The 16,496-nt window shown below is 40.6% G+C and overlaps 1 protein-coding gene across 1 annotated transcript in view; it reads right to left on the bottom strand.

Moving 5' to 3' along the window:
- ube2j1 (ubiquitin-conjugating enzyme E2, J1) overlaps nucleotides 1-13,853 on the bottom strand; it is a gene marked incomplete at its 3' end in the record, with an annotated part of 30,790 nt that extends 16,937 nt beyond the window's left edge. The window contains 5 exon segments of the mRNA XM_037685282.1: nucleotides 1,650-1,755; nucleotides 4,381-4,465; nucleotides 4,668-4,799; nucleotides 7,327-7,400; nucleotides 13,604-13,853. Coding sequence (XP_037541210.1) covers nucleotides 1,650-1,755; nucleotides 4,381-4,465; nucleotides 4,668-4,799; nucleotides 7,327-7,400; nucleotides 13,604-13,634 — 428 coding nt within the window.
- Nucleotides 13,854-16,496: the final 2,643 nt, after the last annotated feature.

The raw sequence follows: 16,496 nt of genomic DNA, 5'->3' as shown, positions 1-16,496 counted from the left end.
GGGCCACTGGCCGATAGTCATTCAGACCAGTCACTGTAGAGCTTTTTGGGACTGGGATGATGGTGGCAGTCTTCAGGCAGGTTGGAACGGTCTCCAGGGTAGGTGACGTGTTAAAGAGGTCTGCCAGCACCTCGCAGAGCTGATCAGCACATTCTTTCAACACTTTTCCGGGGATGTTATCTGGGCCAGTTGCCTTGTGTGGATTAATCCTCCTGAAAGTACTCCTTACTGCTGCCAAGGGCACGCTGAGAAGCTCTTCATCCGGTGGTGAGGTGAGTCTGGTGCTGGGTGGTCTGTTCGGGTCTTCAAAGTATGCATAGAACTTGTTGAGGGTATCAGGCAGAGATGGGTCTTTGGGGCATTGTCCGGTCCTTCCTTTATAATCTGTTATGCACTTAATGCCCCTCCACATACTCCGAGGGTCTTGTGAGATGAATTGACCCTCGATCCTCTGTGCATATGTGGCCTTGGCCTTCTTAATACCAGCAACTAGCTCTTTTCTTGTCCTACTCAGCTCCTGTGAGCTTCTAGACCTGAAGGCATTGTTCCTGGCTTCCAGCAGGGTGCACACCTCTGCATTCAGCCAAGGTTTTCTGTTTGGGTAGCTTTTAACATGTCTGAGAGTGGCGACTGTGTCAGTACATGTACTAATGTAACCCAGAACTGAAGATGCGTATTGGTCCAGATCAAGCGATCTGCCATTTTCAGCAGCTTCTCTGAAAACCTGCCAGTCTGTTCGATCAAAACAATCTCTCAGTATGGGGCCACTGTCCTGGATCCAATATTTAACTTTCTTTTGTACCAGTCTGGAGCGTCTCAGCGGGGTCATGTAAGCAGGGGCCAAGAAGATTGAGATGTGGTCTGACAGTCCTAGGTGGGGACGGGGTTCGGCTTTTATGAATGTGAAATATCAGCTTTATGCTGATGATATGTAGCTCTACTGTTCATTTAAGCAAAGTGAGCTTCATAAACTCAAGTCTTTAACAAACTGCTTGTCTAACATTAAACAGTGGTTAACTGACAACTACTTATAATTGAACTCATTAGACTGAAACTCTGATTAGTGACCCTGAAAAAAAGGTTCCCAAATTAAACAGTTCATTGGTGTCTTAAGTCCTTCTGTTCAGTCCAGACTCAGGACCTTGGTGTCATGCTTGATTCTGTGATGTCTTTAAAACAACATATAAAACAACTAGAAACTGCCACTTCCATCTCAGGAATAGCTCAAAATTGAAGTTTCTTGTGAAAAACTGAACTTGAGATGATCATTCATGCTTTTATTTCTTCTTGTTTCGATACTGTAACAGCTTATTTACATGTTCCAACAGGAAGTTGGACCATCTTCAGGTTGTACAGAACTTGGCTGTAAGATTAACTCAAACAAGCTCACATCACGCCTGTTTTAGTTCCCTTCACTGGTTCCTAGTTCATTTTAGACTTCATTTTAAAATTCTAGTTTTAACTTTTACAGATTTGCATAAATAACCTCCTTCTTACATCTCTGACATGGTTCAGCTCCATGTATGCAACTTTTATCTTACTGTGAAGCAATGTGTGATGCTATATCTATGAAAGGTGCTATACAAGTAATTTTTACTTACCGGTACTTTCAGAGAGTAAATATTGGGAAAACGTCAAGCAGATCTTACTTTTTGGCAAGAGCCCTTCTTTCTTCTGGGGTATAATCCAGAGATCCGATTGCACCCTCTCCTTTTGTTGGCATGAATCCTATTATAGCTATTAGGGCAGTTCGAACTAGAAGACAAAAGATGAGGGGAAATTCAATGACAAGAGTTCGATTACAATCGGAGCACATCAATACAGTCTAATAGAAGCGATACACCAATGTGCCCTGTTACTGAAGTGTTCGAATAATAAATGTTTTAGTTTTTGAGAGTAGTGTTTGTTGGGACTGAAGTTGAACAGAGAATGAAAGTAAATCCCATTGAGTCCTCGAGGCTCAATGGGATTACCTGTCTAAAGGTAAAGGTTGAATGAAAAATACAACTTTATTTATAACGCACTTTAAAACAACAACGTTGGCCAAAGTGCTGTACACTAACACATACAAGGATAAAAACTATGAACTCGACAAATACCATAAAAGTAATGAACTACCAAATCATAAAACAGCAAACAGTAACAACAATAAAACAAATAACATAAAACAGTAAAGCCAACATTTCAAGCTGCGTTAAAAGCCAAAGAGAAAAAATGAATCTTCAGAGCAGATTTAAAAACAGGAAGCGAGTCAGCTTGTCTGACGTGCAAAGGCAGCTCGTTCCACAGTTTAGGGGCAGCGACTGAGAATGCTCGGTCACCTCTCAGCCTCCTGTTGGACTTTGGGACGGCCAACAGCAGCTGATCAGCTGACCTAAGAGAGCGTGAGGGAATGTACGGCTGGAGAAGGTTGGACAGATACTGTGGGGCGAGACCATGAAGACATTTGAATACAAACAAAAGAACTTTAAAATTAATCCGGAAACGAAATGGGAGCCAGTGTAGCGATTTTAAAACAGGGGTGATGTGATCTCGTTTTCTGGTGCCAGTTAAAAGATGAGCAGCAGCATTCTGAACCAGCTGAAGTCGAGTCAGTAATGACTGGCTCATACCGACATAAAGTGAATTGCAATAGTCCAGACGAGTTGTAATGAAAGCATGGATTAAAATCTCAAAATGTTGTGATAGGAATGGTTTCACCTTGGCCAGTTGTCTCAGGTGATAAAAGCTGGGCTTGACCACAGATTTAATCTGAGCATCCAGTTTAAAATCATTGTCCAGCCTCACACACAGGTTGGTTGCTGTCTCAGTCATATGTTAAGTTAAAGGACCCAGATCAACATGGACTTTAGAACCATCACTGGGCTTAAACAACAAGACCTCTGTCTTTTTCTCATTAAAGTGTAAAAAGTTCTGTGACATCCATGCTCTGACTTCTGCCATACATTCCAGGAGTTGGTTCAAGGAGTACTGTTTATCTTGTTTCAAAGGAACATAAATTTGGCTGTCATCGGCGTAAAAATGAAAAGAAACACCATGTTTTCGTGGACTATATCCCAGAGGTAGTAAATAAAGGGAAAACAGAAGGGTTTTACCATTTACCATGCCACAAGTGCTCATGCAACCTCATACCATCAGTGCATTACTGCAGCTAAATGAATAATAGCGAAATCATACAAGTTTGTAAACAATATAATACTGTCAATTATTAAATACAGTTTACACTAAAAGTGTAAGTTAAGTTGAAAGATCATTTACAAATGTTCCAATCTGTTTTCAATAGTTATGTGGTATTTGTTTCTCTCCTCTTTATAAAAGCAAAGCCATGCGACTCAATCAAAGGTTTCTCTCCAGCTGGCTGCAGTTACAATAGTTATAACATGCTTATAACATGCTGAACATTCAGACATTAAATTTAAATGCAAAAAAAAAAAAAAAAAAAGAAGAAATTTAATTTAATTTGAATTTCATGTTGAAAGGAGCACTCTACACCTTCACTTTGTACTTTAATGTACAACTTGATTTTTATTTTATTTAGTGATATAATGTAAATGCCAAAGATGACTGTTTTAAACAAAATTAACCTACATAAATTGTGGATTAAGATTTTTGGAGGAAAACTAGTTGTTCAGATTATCTGAATACTTCTTCCACTTGGTTTCTTGGACATATAAAATGTTTACCTTCCTTCTCTGCATCATGTCAGTCAGCTCTCTACCTTTCCCAACATTAGGACCCCATGTCCTACATTCTTTACTTTCCTCTTCTCCTTCTGTCTCCTGACACATTTACCTACTTGTGGTATTTGGCTAACAGTAGCATAACTCCCATCAGCACCCTATTTGTCAAAAGCTCAGGTGGTGGTGGTGGTGGTGGTGGTGGTGGTTGTTAGGTCGGGTGTCCAGGAACACCACAAACAGGACTGAAGACAAGGGACAGCTCGGGTGGAGTCTAACTCTCACCGAGAACAAGCTCGACTCAGTGCCAAAGATGCAGACAAGATCCTGCTTTGGTTATACGGGGACAAGATAGTCCTTCAAAGCAACCCAGCACCCCATACTACTGTAGGTCCCCGACAAAATGACTCGTGGAACACGGTCATGTCCTCCAAGTGCACAAAACACATGTAGAGTGGACAGTCAAACTGCATGAACCACTTAGCAGCCCTGCATGAGTGAAGATCTGGTACACTGTTCCAAGACAAGGATGAACACTGAGGTTTCACATTTTCAAAATATTCCTTCCAACTCCCTTTGCTTCTGAATATTTATCATAAATGCTCTAAAACACTGGTTCGTAATGAGAGTAAACAATAAATGAAATAAACTAACAACTTATTGCATACATGTAAAATCTGCCTTTTTTGTCATAGCAACTTACTACTCCAAGATGGCTGCCAGGTCTCAGGATGGTGGCCAGAGATGCTCAAACAAATCTTCTTCCCTACTTCAAATCTCCCATTTGGCTGAAAGGAATAAAAACACACAGGAGGTATGTGACTGAATGAAACACACACTTAACAGAGCTACAGAGCCGTACAGTTGATCAATGATGAAAACAGCAACTATACAGGCTGAGATTTCTGAAATACAAACAAAAATATATTTAGGGCCCCAAACTGTGACCATTAATATAATTGTATGATGGAGCTGTTATCTGTGTCTTACTGTGAGCAGAATGATGCTGGGGGGCTTCATGGGGTATTCTGGGGGCAGTACAATCCTGCCATGGTAAACCCCACCATCAAAATCAGAATCTGGGGGCCCACGTACAGAGAAGTGCCATTCAAACAGGTTATCCTGGAAACGGAAGGAAATGTCCCATTGAACACTTGTGTGACCACATAAACTTCTAGGGCAGTGATGAGACAGACCATTCTTGCACTGAAGAAATGTTTTCTTTTTATCACAATAAAAAAAGTTAGTGGAGAAATAATTGCTTGATCTTCTGCTGATTGAAGTTTTTTCAGTTACAAAGAAAGGAGCCGTCTCTAATGTTATGGTAGTTACAATTCAATTACAAAAGATAACTAAAACTCCAGAAAAAATATACATAAAAGTTACAAAATGGTTTGTATGTCAATGAATAAAACAAAGATTTATTCTCCAATCAAAACAAGAGAAATCGAAGCCATATCTTCCTCCACAGAAATTCAACACAAGTCAGGGCTGGTGTCTGAATTGAGAAAAAGTGTTGTGTTAATCAGTTGCGCCTATGAAAAAGTTGCCAAATGTTCTCTGCTAATGCCAAAAAACATATTCTGCAATGTCATTTTTTATGAGCTACTGGTACTCCAAGTATTGACAATCAGCACTTGTGAGCAACCAGTGGTAATCCCATATCTCTAAAGTCTAGAATCAAACATCCATCCATCCATCAATTATCTTTTACCCGCTTCTTCCTTTTTGGGTTACAGGGGTCACTGGTACCCATGTCCAGCAATCACTGTGCGAGAGGCGGGAGACACCCTGGACAGGTCTCCTGTCCATCACAGGGCAGAACCAAACTCTATCCTCACTAATAACACTCAATGAAAAGCTGTTAGAGAGCTAAATGAACCAGTTCCCTGAAAATATTTGCAATCTCATAACTAGTTTGTCCCAGTGTGACCAGCCCAACCATACTGGCTGGCTTAAAACAAATGCTGGTTTAAAGATAGGATGTCATCCCGGTGTGTGACACCAAGCTGGTGAGCAGTGTGAGGAGGGGGTGCCAGGCTGTTGGGGCTGTGTATGGTTCTTCTACATGCCACTGGGGTGCATGTTTGCTAAATTAATAAATTGTTAATTAGTTAATAGTTAATTATAGTTAACAGTTAATTAGGCTTTTTTTTTTTTAACTTCAATCATCCAATCCAATCAATATATGTTAACATGCGCAACATTTTTTGACCGGATTGAAATGTTTTCAGATTAAATAATTCAAATATATTGTTTACATGGGCAGAATCCGTTCATGACAAGTGTTTGCATGCAGCGGGCTTTGTTCTGAACAGAAGTACTGACATGTGCAGAGTGGTAAACTCTCCTTAAAAAAACACGGAAGAAGTTCTACTTCCGGGGTGAACATAAACAAACCTGAGCACCCAAAATGGACCCGCGACAGGTTTTAAGTTTTAATGACGGTGGAGACGTTACTGTTGTTACTGTTGTGTCGCTCACCGACCAGTTTTGCTTCCATGACATGCTAATGTTATTAGCATTAGCCAGGTGGAAATGGCAAAGTCGCACATGTGCAGTCAGGTCAGTTTTTTACCATCAGATAAAAACGAACAGATCAAGTGTTTACAAGCGCATCGCTCAGGTTATGAATCAGCGTAAACCACCCATTTCGTTCTGATCACAAATTATTTTGGATCACGCTGAATAAACAAAAAACAACCCGAACAGGGTATTTACATGACGCGTTTTTGTTCCGAATGACGCGTTTTTGTTCCGAACGACTGTTTGATCCGGTTACTTATGTCCATGTAAACATAGCTAACAAGAGTCAGTTGCAGACTTGTGTGTTTAGCACTGGCAGAGAATGGTAAATGGACTGTACTTATACATAGCACCTTTCTATCTAATCAAGATACTGAAAGCTCTTTACAACAATCTGTGCCTCATTTATTTCTACACACATTCATACAACACTCTACTACATCTCTACAAAGATAAGCTGAATCTGTAGAGACTAATCAGAACTTTAGATCACACTCAAATATCGGAGGTAATGAGAGGTTCAGTGTCTTGCCCAGGGACACTTCAAAATGTGACTGCTGGTGGAATCGAACCCTCAGGACAGCTGCTCTAACCATTCAGCCACAGCTGCCTCTCTTCACCAGACAAGACTGGTACGTTTTTCATGAGTGCAACCAACATACTCAACTCTGCCGCTTAACCCGCAGATGTTCGTTCATTCATCCTTTATTTATACAGGTTAATCCCATTGAGCCTCGAGGGCTCATTTACAAGAGAGACCTGATTTCTTTAACAAAGAGTGATGACAACAGTGTATTTTCCTACAAGAATGGCACAATTTAAGGGGAAAAAACAGACTTTCCAACTGTGTAAGTTTTATTGCTAAAAGCACTGTTACAACTAAAAACTAATCAATCAAACGCAGAGTTACGGTAAACAGTTCTCAAAAATATGGTGCCAACCATCCACAGGTTAAAAAAAAAAGATCAGAATAAGAAGTGCTGCATTAGTATTTTTATGAACAGGTAATATTACTGTACATTGGTAAGTTTTTAATACAACCTAGACAGGACACAACAGTGCTTTATAAGAGTGCACCGTTTACTATTTTTTGCAGTGTGACTGGAACCTGTCAAGGACTTACTTCTAGAGGCTGGGCATGGTAGTGCTCTGTGGGATCCCTCAATTCTGCAGCCTCCTTCATCAGCCTCTTTACCGCTAGTCATTGGAATTGGACACACATAAACACACAATGGTTAGCTGCCTCAGCTGGAACATAAAACGTAAAAATATTATTTCACCCCACAAAGTAGTTCCTCCTAGTAAATAACGTAAACTACTGAATTATGTAGCGTGTATTGTTTTGAGTTTTTCAACTTTTTACCATTTTAAATGGACTTTAATTTTTTTTTTTTTAGCAGTTCATTATCCGTTTTTTACTTATTTGCACTTATGGGTCAGTAGAAGTCACTGACCCTGTTCATCAGTGGATTTATGATTTACTAAATCTTCCCGTGGGCAGTAATGGAACAGGCAGCTCCAATAGAGTTCCATAAGGATGTAAAATATTCAACCCTGGACACGTTCTGCTGATGTTAGCTCATTGTTACGACTACTCCCAGGTCTGGATCTCAGGTGAGCTCAAACACAGACCAGCACCACATAACTCATGTTTCAGAACTAAAGTAAAGAGCACACTCTAGTTAAAGAGCATGATGGTAAACTTAGGATCAATGACAGAAAAAGTTGTAATGGTGGAACTGAACACCATGATGGTTAGCACTGTTGCCTCACAGCAAGAAGGTTACAAGTTCAAAACTCAGCTGCAGCCTTTCTGGACAGTGTGTGCATCACATGCCTTGCTGTTCATTACATGTGCCCATTTCAGGCTGAACCTCTGTCAACAGGAAGCCAAAGGTACAAAAACCTCCCTCATATTTATGTGACAAATTGCCTTTGGTTTTAGAGATCTGGTCACCAGCTCAAGGTGAAGCCACAATAATTCAAGCATGCTAAATCATCTTATGTAACACTTTTTGAGTGTCTACCAAAGGGAATGATCCATGGTGGGGCATTACATAATAAAAGCCCAACATTAGGGACAAGAAACACACTAAGAAGGCAGGGAAACAACTCCTCCAAATGAGCACTTTTCTAAAGATAGTCCTGAAAACTTTGAAATAATGTTCTGTCTAATAGGTATTGAAAATTAATACTTTGTCATTTGAGACATACATGTAAGTCAAAGTGCACGAAGGATGGACAAAGAGGCAAATGTCTTTGTTCAGGCTAAACTAATGGCTAGCAAAACCAGTGCCAGTTTTTCATATGTTTTTAAAACAATGTCTTAAAGAATGCTACATTAGCATCAAATTCAATGACTGCTGCCTTACAAAAGTGTTTATTATTAGCCAATAAAGTGTTGTTTCAGCTTTCTTACAGCTAAAATGGTGGAGGTATTTAAATGTATCCAGTGGTTTTATACAAAGAAATAAGGGGGTTTATTTGGCAGATTTCTTCAAGTTACTTCTGGACAAATAGGTAGAGGTTCACCTGATCCTGTCAACACACCGCCCAGAGAGCCTGCTGAGGAGTCGTACAGTCGACCATGTTTCGACAGGGAAAACTAGAATTCTAGCTCTTAGTTTAATGCCGTTTACCAGAGTTTTCTTTTCAGCATCCCAGTTCAAGTTTGTCAAGAAAGTCAGACAAAGACTCTACTTCCTAAGAAGACTCATGAAATTTGGTATGAACACCAGAATCTATAGGAGCACCATTGAGAGTCTGCTGACAGGCTGCATCACAGGGTGGTATGGGAACTGCACCAGTCAGAGATGGAAAGCTCTACAGAGTGTGGTGCAAACAGCAGAGGACATCACTGGTAGCAGTCTCCACATCATCCAGGACATCTACCACAGCCGATGTCTGCGTAAAGCACGCAGCATCATTAAGGACTACACTCACCCAGCACAAGGACTCTTCCATCTACTACCCTCAGGCAGACAATACAGGAGTCTGTCATCACGTACACAAAGACTCAAAGACAATTATTATCCACAAGCTGTCAGATTACTGAACTCTTGATAATACTGAACAACTGGCAACAACATTGCACCAAACCAACAAAGTCCATGCTCAATAATCCAGGTATACAATCCAACAATTTTCAGTCAGGTCATCTGGACAGTTTCTTTTTTTTTTTTTTTGTGCTGAAACGTTTCCCCTTCCATCCAGAAGGCTTCATCAATCAAGGAAACACACAACACAAAACTGATTCTTCCCCCAACAGCTTACTCCAAAGTGGAACAAACCAGTTTTGTTGTTGCTACAAAACTGTCCAGATGACCCGACTGAAAAATTGTTGGATTGTATACCTGGATTATTGAACATGGACTTTGTTGGTTTTGAACCAGTTTGACATGACTGTCGACGAGGAAGAGGGCCGGCACTGGAGGAGAGGGAATGCCAAAGAGACCATCTTAGCAGCAACAAAACTGGTTTGTTCCACTTTGGAGTAAGCTGTTGGGGGAAGAATCAGTTTTGTGTTGTGTGTTTCCTTGACTGATGAAGCCTTCTGGATGGAAGGTGAAATGTTTCAGCACAAAAAAAAAAGAAAAAAAAAAGAAACTGTCCAGATGACCTGACTGAAAATTGTTGGATTGCACCAAACCACATCTGTGACAACTAATATGTTTATTGCTGCTGCACTATGTGGCTGTATCATGTATGTCACTTACAATTCAGTTCAATTCAGTTTATTTCAATAGCGCCAAGTCACAAAATAAGTCGTCTCAGGACAATGAGCAGAAACAGTCATATATAAAAATAATAAGTTAACATTATTTATCTGAGGAGCAGACTACTTTGAATTTAACTCCATCACAGAACTCTCATCTTGAGCAAGCATGAAGGTGACAGCGGGAAGGAAAAACTCCCTCATGAGGAAGAAACTTTTAGCAGAACCAGGTTCAGGACAAGCGGTCATCTGCTGTTAAGATAGAAACAGTATCAAATGAAAACTATTCAATTTTAACAATTAATTTAAGGAAATGAGGTCAATTTGTCCTCCACTAGTCTAAGCTTAAGAAAGCATGACAAGCCGACCCTAACTATAGGATTTATCAAAAAGGAAAGTCTTAAGCCCAGTCTTAAAACTGGACAATGTGTCAGCCTCACGGACAGAAACTGGAAGTTGGTTCCACAAGAGAGGAGCCTGATAACTGAAAGATTTTCCTTCCATTCTGCTATTGGAAACTCAAGGAACCACAAGTAAACTTGCAGTCTGAGAGCAAAGTGCACTGCTAGGAAAACATGGAATAAGATCTGTAATATAAGATTACCATCATAATTCAGTCTCAGTGTCACTCACTACCTGTGCAACAACCTGTGTAGTTTATGTTAGTTATGTGCAATATATATGTATATTTAAGCTAATATTACTACCCTGAAATACTTAGTTTTACTAATTCATTGTAATTCCACTGTTATATTTTATGGTGTCCAGGTTGTTGTTTACTGTATTTCTTTTGGACCTTGTAAATATTATATTTCGTTTTCACTTTTTGGTACTTTGTTTTACACCCTTACTGCATGCTTCAGTATTTCTTTTTTTTCTTTTCTTAGTGAGTCAAATCGTTTCTTCTCATCCTGAACATTTCATTGCACTGTTGACCTTGTGTTAACCTGCATATGACAAACAAACAACAAAACATCCCACATCTTTTTGAACATGAAAAGATCTCCCCTACAGGCGCTGACATAATGAGCCAAAAACGATGTGTCCGAAACATCAGTGTCCTCCCCGGTTGTTGTGTTGTGTAATACACCATCTGGACCTCGGGACACGGTTTATGGTTTTTGGCCAATCCAAAATGCTGACTCAGAGAAATGACTTTGACTGACTCTTCAGCGTTTAGCAAATAGGTGCACATAAAAATGGACGTCAAATCACATAAAACATTAAATTAAATTTTTTGCTAAGATTTTCTTCACATCAGTTGAAAGAACTGAAAGAAATATCCAACATTTGATCACTTCCACTCTATGTATCAGAAGAAAACTGTTTCCCTTGTCCAGACGAGTTTGTGTACATGTCTATCTGACAGGAAGACGTGCTTCTTTGGTTTGCCTGTTTTATTCTGTATGCTGTTTTGGCTTCTGCTATTCACTAGTTTGTGTACTACCACCCTGTACTACCACCACTTTCATGTTGGAAAGGTAGGTCCATTTGTGCAGGCTAACATCATACATCTAAGTGCACAGTGGATGGTGGTGTGTTTCAGTGCTATTTGTTTTACCAGGCACAAGGAGACACAGCAGAGGTTTATAAATCCTCACAGATGGTCACAGGGGAGGGTGGAGGCTTATTCCTGCTGAAATCTACCATCATCTCTTGTTTTGGTCACGTTTAGCTGCAGGTGGTTCTCTTACACCATCCCACAAACCAGTTTATCAGTTCTCTGGACTTATCCTCCTGGACACACCCAGCTGAGCGGTGACATTTGAGATTCTCTGCAGATTACATGGTTCTGTGCAGAACTGAAACCCAGCTGTGTAGGTAGTGAAAAGGAAAGGAGAGAGCACAGTTTCCTGTGGAGTGTCGATGTTGCTGAACAGACACACATTGTTCAGCAACATCTCCTTTCTTCCTGTCCAACACCTGTCAGTCTATGTGATCACAGGAGTTGTTCTTCAGCCTGGACGGTGTTGAAGGAGCTGGAGAAGTCAAAGAACATGATGTGGAAGGTGGTGCTAGATCTGTCTATAATAAATGTGTTCTCAACTTGCATATAGTGTGGCTTGCTTGTCAATGTAATTTTCCCCCTTAAAGCTGAGGTACTTACAAATGCTGAACTAGGCCTGTCATGATAACAAATTTTGCTGGGCGATTAATTGTCTCAGAAATCATTGTGATAAACGATAATCTTGTTTGAAATGTAACAATAATTAGTAATTATTGTCAAATTTATGAAGAACTGTTGGTTAATTTTTTGTGTAACATCTTTTTTTGACCACTGGATGGCAGTACAAGACTGTTTGAACCAAAGGGTGGATGGTGAGGGAGCAAACAGCGCGTCTCTTTAAGAAAAATGGGAGGGAGGCCCTTTGACGTGACATGTGCTGTCTCTCCTTCCTTTTTTCGGTTCTCAAAATGGCAGACGCTCGGTGTGGTTTGAGCTCTTTAGCATAGCATTTCACACAAAGCTTTTAATAAAAAAACAAGTAAACAAGTTCTCAGCTTCTTTTGCAGAGAAAAAACAACTTTTTACACAAAGGCACAAGTTTCAACTGTGAATTTTGGAGCTTCGACAAGACGGAGATTTTTTCCTGAGGTTGGCTTGTTAGCTTAGCTCGTAACTTAGCTTCTCAGCTTAGCTGCTTTAAACGATCCAAAAACGTGATTTTGGACGATTAAAACAGATTTTAAAGAGAAATGAGAAAGGGAGGGGTCAGTGAAGAGCACCGGAGTTGAGCTTTTTGTCATCCAGTGTCTTCAGAGATACAAAGAAACGATAAAGCCGATAAATGAAAATGAGGTTGATAATTTTCATTTATCATGCGATTAATTGATTTATTGATCAACATCATCAGGCCAGGACTCTGTGGTCTACACTCATCTCCAAGCCAGCGATCACTTGTTCAGGGATCAAGATGTTCACATCCTGGATAGAGAGGGACGATGGTTTGAGAGAGGAGTAAAGGAGGCCATCTTTGTGAAAAGAAACCTTCCATCATTAAACAAGGGTGGAGGCCTCCAAGGTTCAACTGTCCCACTCTTTCAATGCTGTTATTGCTAGTATCACTCAACCCCCTGTGAATGGCAAGCGGCCATTAGAGCACTAACAATCGGCTGTTAGGTTGATGGTCCTCCTTGATCATGTGAACAGCTAGTTCTGGATGTCAACAACAAATGGACTGATCCACTATGAGAAGGTGCTATTTATGAGACTGAGTTTATTACAGATCCTCAGACTGAAGAAGTGTTTTTGATAAAATATTAAACGTTTCAACAAGTTTTTAAATATTAATTTTATTTTTTATTTTCATTCTTTCTTTTTTTAATCTGTCCAGAGGACCTCACTTAACTTTGTTAGACACGCCCAGATAGTTCCGTTTTCCGAGGCAATGGAACGCAACGTCTGATGACGTCAGTGAAGACGAACCTATGGCTGCTGTTTCTGCCGCACCAGCAGCCAATCAGAACTGACCAGGACACGTCTAATAAAGATAACCCTTCAATGGTTTTATAACAAATTAAACATGTTTACATTTCAAACTGCACATTTTTAGACGGGTCTGACAGTGTGAGACAACTGGGCTGATGGTTGGAGGATTTTGTTCTATGAGATCCTCTTATAATAAGCTGACTTAGATGGATCAGTATGACAAAACAGCTGAAGAACATTTAACAGCTGTCTTACCTGGACTCTTCAAGTTGTATTTATTTTCCATGCTGACAGACTCGGTCTGTGTGAGCTGTCGACAGGTCCTTTCTCTTACACGTTAGCCCAGATATTAGCAGCCGGTTCGGTTCAGTGTCCAGTCCAACATGCAGGCCCACAAAACGGTTCCGTGTCCGCTGGGTCTCACTAAGCTGGATGGATGTCCAAGAGTGTCCAAACACAGATCCTGCTCCTTTCTAAACTTCCCCGATGGTTTACTTTCGAAAGCGTTATCAGCGTGACGTCACGGTTTAAACGTAAACAGGAAGTGACTTATTCTAGTTTCGGCAGTATTGAACCTTTAGGGAGCGTTACTGCCCTCCACAGGACACACGGCTCTAAACGTATAGTATACTGTAAAACATCGTTTAATACCAATAAAAAGCCAATCAGTCCTTGAGTAAATGCATATCGCCCGCTTCATTTCTAGTAAATTTTAAACTGACGTCATTTTGTGTTGAGATATGAGGAAGATGAAGCTGTTTTGGTCGAACACTATAATTTTATGTGCAATCCCATTTATGTCTGATAACGACGGTGTGTGTTGTAAATGATCTTCAGCTACTACCACGCTAAGATTTAGCTCAATATTTGTAAAGCTGACCTAGTTATAGTCATTTAAGTTACTTGGGGTTTGCTAAGGTCCATTAGCAGTGGTGGCCATCTTGGATTGGGCTGACTCCAAATCAGCTGTAGAGGAATCAATGATAACTTACAAAGAGTTTTATTAAAATCAGGCCAGTTTTCATAAAACATTTTGGAAACTCTCGTTAATACACAACATGTATTTAGTGAATATGCGTCCCACTTGCAAAATGAATTGGAATGAGCAGAGGCTGCACAATATATACTGTGTCATTTCTCATACTGTAACTTGATTTTATTTTTTTTTATATTTCATTACTATTATTTACTTTTTACTTTTATTTTACAGTATATGAACTTTATTAAACCATCCATCCATTATCTTTTACCTGCTTCTTCCATTTTGGGTCACGGGGGTCGCCGATGCCCATGTCCAGCAATCACTGTGCGAGGGTCGGGTACACCCTGGACGGGTCTCCAGTCCATCACAGGACCACATAGAGACAAACGAGACAGACAACCATTCAATCTCTCACTCACACCTAGGGACAATTTAGAGTTACCAATCAGCCTAACATGCATATTTTTGGTCTGGGAGGAAACCCAAGTACCCGGAGAAAACCCACGCATGCACAGAGAGGACATCCAAACTCCATCCAGAAGGGCCCCCCGGACCAGGATTTGAACCACAGACCTGCTCGCTGAGAGGTGCACCACCGTGCTGCCTAAAAGGAAGCATACAAATTGAAAAAATAAATGGAAGAAAATGATAGTACAAATTGAAACAAAAACAGCTACGTAGAAAACTAAAAACAGAAACATGTCTGTGTTGGTTTTTCCCATGAACTTAGCTGATGTTTGAAGACACTTGGAGAGGTCAGGAGCTTCAGATCTTTTTGCAAGATATTCCAGAAAACAGGAGCAGAGTAGGAGAAGGCCCCTTTGCCTAGTTCAGTTCAGCTGCACTCATGCATGTGTTAGTGCAGTATATACAATCTGGATTCCAAAAAAGTTGGGACACTAAACAAATTGTGAATAAAAACTGAATGCAATGATGTGGAGGTGCCAACATCTAATATTTTATTCAGAATAGAACACAAATCACAGATCAAAAGTTTAAACTGTGAGAATGTATAATTTTAAGGGAAAAATCTGTTGTTTCCAAATTTCATGGCGTCAACAAATCCCAAAAAAGTTTGGACATGTCCATTTTTACCACTGCGTGGCATCCCTCCTTCTTCTTGCAAGACTCAACAGACGTCTGGGGACAGAGGAGACCAGTTTCTCAAGTTTAGAAATAGGAATGCTCTCCCATTCATGTCTAATACAGGCCTCTAACTGTTCAATCGTCTTGGGCCTTCTTTGTCGCACCTTCCTTTTTATGATGTGCCAAATGTTCTCTATAGGTGAAAGATCTGGACTGCAGGCTGGCCATTTCAGTACCCGGAGCCTTCTCCTATGTAGCCATGATGTTGTGATTGCTGCAGAATGTGGTCTGGCATTATCGTGTTGAAAAATGCAGGGTCTTCCCTGAAAGAGATGACGTCTAGATGGGAGCATATGTTGTTCTAGAACCTGAACATAGTTCTCTGCATTAATGGTGCCTTTCCAGACATGCAAGCTGCCCATGCCACAAGCGCTCATGCAACCCCATACTATCAGTGATGCAGGCTTCTGAACGGAGCATTGATAACAACTTGGGCTATCCTTGTCCTCTCTGGTCCGGATGACATGGCGTCCCAGCGTTCCATAAAGAACTTCAAATCGTGACTCATCTGACCACAGAACAGTCTTCCATTTTGCCACACTCCATTTTAAATGACCCCTGGCCCAGTGCAAACGTATGAGCTTGTGGAGCTTGCTTAGAAATGGCTTCCTCTTTGCACTGTAGAGTTTCAGCTGGCAACGGCGGATGGCACGGTGGATTGTGTTCACTGACAATGCTTTCTGGAAGTATTCCTGAGCCCATTCTGTTATTTCCTTGACAGTGGCATTCCTGTTTGAGGTGCAGTGACGTTTAAGGGCCCGGAGATCATGAACATCCAGTAGAGTTTTACGGCCTTGACCCTTACGCACAGCGATTGTTCCAGATTCTCTGAATCTTTTGATGATGTTATGCACGGTTGATGATGATGATAACTTAAAAGTCTTTGCTATTTTACGCTGGGTAACACCATTCTGGTATTGCTGCACTATCTTTCTGTGCTACAATAGTGGAATTGGTGATCCTCTTACCATCTTGGCTTCTGAGAGACACTGACACTCTGAGAAGCTCTTTTTATACCCA

This window comes from Nematolebias whitei, chromosome 12, assembly GCF_014905685.2.
Source record: "Nematolebias whitei isolate Nwh7 chromosome 12, NemWhi1, whole genome shotgun sequence".
Classification (NCBI taxonomy): Eukaryota; Metazoa; Chordata; class Actinopteri; order Cyprinodontiformes; family Rivulidae; genus Nematolebias; species Nematolebias whitei.
This window is presented reverse-complemented; position numbering and strand designations above follow the sequence as displayed.